Source organism: Dioscorea cayenensis, unplaced genomic scaffold (assembly GCF_009730915.1).
Source record: "Dioscorea cayenensis subsp. rotundata cultivar TDr96_F1 unplaced genomic scaffold, TDr96_F1_v2_PseudoChromosome.rev07_lg8_w22 25.fasta BLBR01000138.1, whole genome shotgun sequence".
In the NCBI taxonomy this organism is placed as follows: Eukaryota; Viridiplantae; Streptophyta; class Magnoliopsida; order Dioscoreales; family Dioscoreaceae; genus Dioscorea; species Dioscorea cayenensis.
Genome location: NW_024086529.1, coordinates 50373 through 53137, shown reverse-complemented (window position 1 = coordinate 53137; position 2765 = coordinate 50373). Strand labels below are relative to the sequence as shown.

General features: G+C 34.5%; 1 protein-coding gene across 1 annotated transcript; it reads right to left on the bottom strand.

Annotated features, from left to right (window-relative positions):
• Positions 1 to 435: 435 nt before the first annotated feature.
• Positions 436 to 1555, bottom strand: LOC120253625 (UPF0496 protein 1-like). The gene is made up of 2 exons (XM_039261928.1): positions 795 to 1555; positions 436 to 670 (listed from the first exon to the last, which is right to left on the bottom strand). Exons 1-2 carry the CDS (start codon positions 1543 to 1545, stop codon positions 624 to 626), a joined length of 798 nt encoding a protein of 265 aa, XP_039117862.1. The 5' UTR covers positions 1546 to 1555; the 3' UTR covers positions 436 to 623.
• Between the last annotated feature and the right edge of the window lie 1210 nt (positions 1556 to 2765).

The window sequence follows — 2765 nt, the reverse complement described above, 5'->3', positions numbered from 1 at the left end:
GTTCATTAATAATATCGAGTGAGTTTATTTTAGTGAAAGTAGAAGTGAGAATAAAACTAGTTGTAAAAAATTTTATGAAATGATAAGTGATTTAGTACAGAAATTGCTTTTTAATTAAAAAAACTAGTATGACTCCATCCCGCTTTTTAAAAAAATAAAATTTTTAATATTAAAAAAACTAGTGGGACCTGCTGATTTATTTAATATTAAAAAACCAGTGGAACCCACAGCTATTAAAAAAAAAATTAAAATTTAATATTAAAAAAATAAAAATACCTAGTTTGGTAAATAATTCTAAAAATGGCTATTCTAGTAATTAATTAAAAAAAAGCAATATTTAAAAAAAACCTATTTAATTCATAGCTAACAATAAAAATAATCGAAGTAAAACACATAAATATAAAAAAAAATAATAATTAACCATTTCACCAATAATTTATCATAGAGACTAAACTAAACACAAGACATACATTCATATTTATTATTTTTGACAGCCATCAAAATAGTGGTCACGGCTGTCCTAAGGTTCTCACGCCGGAGGTTGACCTCCTTCTTCAAATCCTCAACCCCAGTCTTTAAACTTTCAGCCTTGGTCTTGATATCATACATGGCTATCTTCATCTTCACCACCTTCTCCTCCTCATCATCATGCTCCCCTTCCAACGGAAACCTTGCATACCCATCAACAGAGTTAACATATACCTCCAACTCTTTAACAAGTGCATTAATGCTGTCAAGCTCATGAATGGCTACTGAGGCTTGCTTCTTTAGATCAACAATGGTGTCTCTCTCACCTTCAGTAGAGCTCTTAAGCTTATCCAAAAGAGGGTTAATCCCCTTGTCCAAGACCTGCGGAATCACACAGCCAGCCAGTCCAAGGACAGTGAGGGCTGCCACTGGACCAGTCATTATCGCAAGCACTGTAGAACTTATGAACAATAAACTAATGCCCACTAAGCCAATCCAAGACAAAATTCTCTTCCATTGTTCAACCTTGCCGTGCTTTTGATTCAGGACTTGCTGGCGCTCTAAAAGCTTCTGAATACGGGAACGGTGGAGCTCGCACAAGCGCTGGAGCTCAACCTCGGTGGTCTTAGGGAAAGGTTGGAAAGGGTTGCCTTGTTCTCTTAAGTGTTCAAGATCCTTGAGGACGGCCCAGCCGGGTGCACCGGTTTCGAAGAGGTAGACTGCTCGGTTAGCGAGGTAGACGGTGGAGTGTGCTTCTCGGAGGCGTTTGTCGAGCAAACTGAAGAAGTCTAGAGTTTCGATGCTAGTATTGAGGTAGTCTTCGATGAAGGAGATGAGTTGGGGGTTGTCCAACAACTCGTGCTTGAGTTCTTGGATGTTGCCAAGCGTGTCATGGTTCAGGTCGAACCGCTCCAAAGTGGCCTTGTACACTGACTGGAAGGATTTTGTAACGTGATCCGTGGCCGAAGACAAAGTCTTGTTGGCGGTGGGCTCTTCTCCGCTGCCCTTGCTCACTGACTCGTACCTGGTTCTCTTGTTCTCGCCGCCCCTGCAGCATTTGCTTAAGGTGCACCCCATGGTTCTCTTGTTCTTGCTGTGATTTGCAAAGGTCTGGTTTGATGTTTTTGTTGGTCAATTTGGAAGCAAGTTGAGATTTGTTTATCATTTAGTACTCCAATGATTGGGAGGGGATGTGGATAATTGAAGGTAGCAGGGAAATTAGGCATTAGCTATTCAGAATCAGTAAATTAATGGATGATAAAAAGAGTTTGGATGTCTTTTTAACCCGACGTTAGTTGGCAAGTCGTTATATAGAAATATATAATATTATTTTTATAAAATAGATTGATTAATTAAATATGTTGTATGTATATAAAAATGTTAGTCGAATACAACATTGTGAAATAGTATAATAGTATTATAAGTTGACCAAAAAATTATTAAGCATAAGAGTCTTTTATTAATAATTTCTTATGATTGGTGAGGTGGAATAGTTTTTTTTTTATTAATAATTTTCTACTTTGGTCTCCTAGGTGATTGGGTTATTTGATATTTCTAATATTTTATGAAATGCTTATAATAAATTTTATCAATAAGTTGAGTTGGTGATATTAAGATTTGGATATGGATTACTAGTGTGTAAGTAAAGACAACAACTATACCATAAAAATTAAATACTATTTCGGTTAAGCACCAAGCATCAATTTCAATGGAATTTTGAGCACGAGTACAACCTTCCCGCGCTGTGTGGGTATCACTACAATAAAATAGGCATTTCGCACTTAGTATTTTACGGTGATTTATGCAAAATAACATCAACTGTCAGTAAATACTGCATTCTTAGAGGTTATCAAAAAAGTTCTGCTTAAAACCACCATAAAATACATATATTAGCAGCAATTCTTAGAAAACCACGACTCAAATGTTCCATTTCAAAGCCATTTCAATCAAAACTACTTTTCCCTCCAATTTTTTATTTTATTTTCCTTAGCTCATATCGAGATTAAGCTCATTAAATTGAGTCAAACTAATAATATCATTATGCATTAATTAATTCTTCATTAATTATTAATATAATTTAATATTTTCACACTTTTTTTTTTTGAAAAAACGCAACAATGCCCTGGGTGTTATTATTGTTTGTAATATAAATTTTTTTATTATCCTCCGAAATATATGTATATTTTTTTGTCATGTCAGCTCGCCACACAAATCTACTTCATTTATTTAAAAAATAAAATAAAAAACAACTAAATAAATAACTTATTTTATGAGAAAATCTATTTTTTTTAACCCAT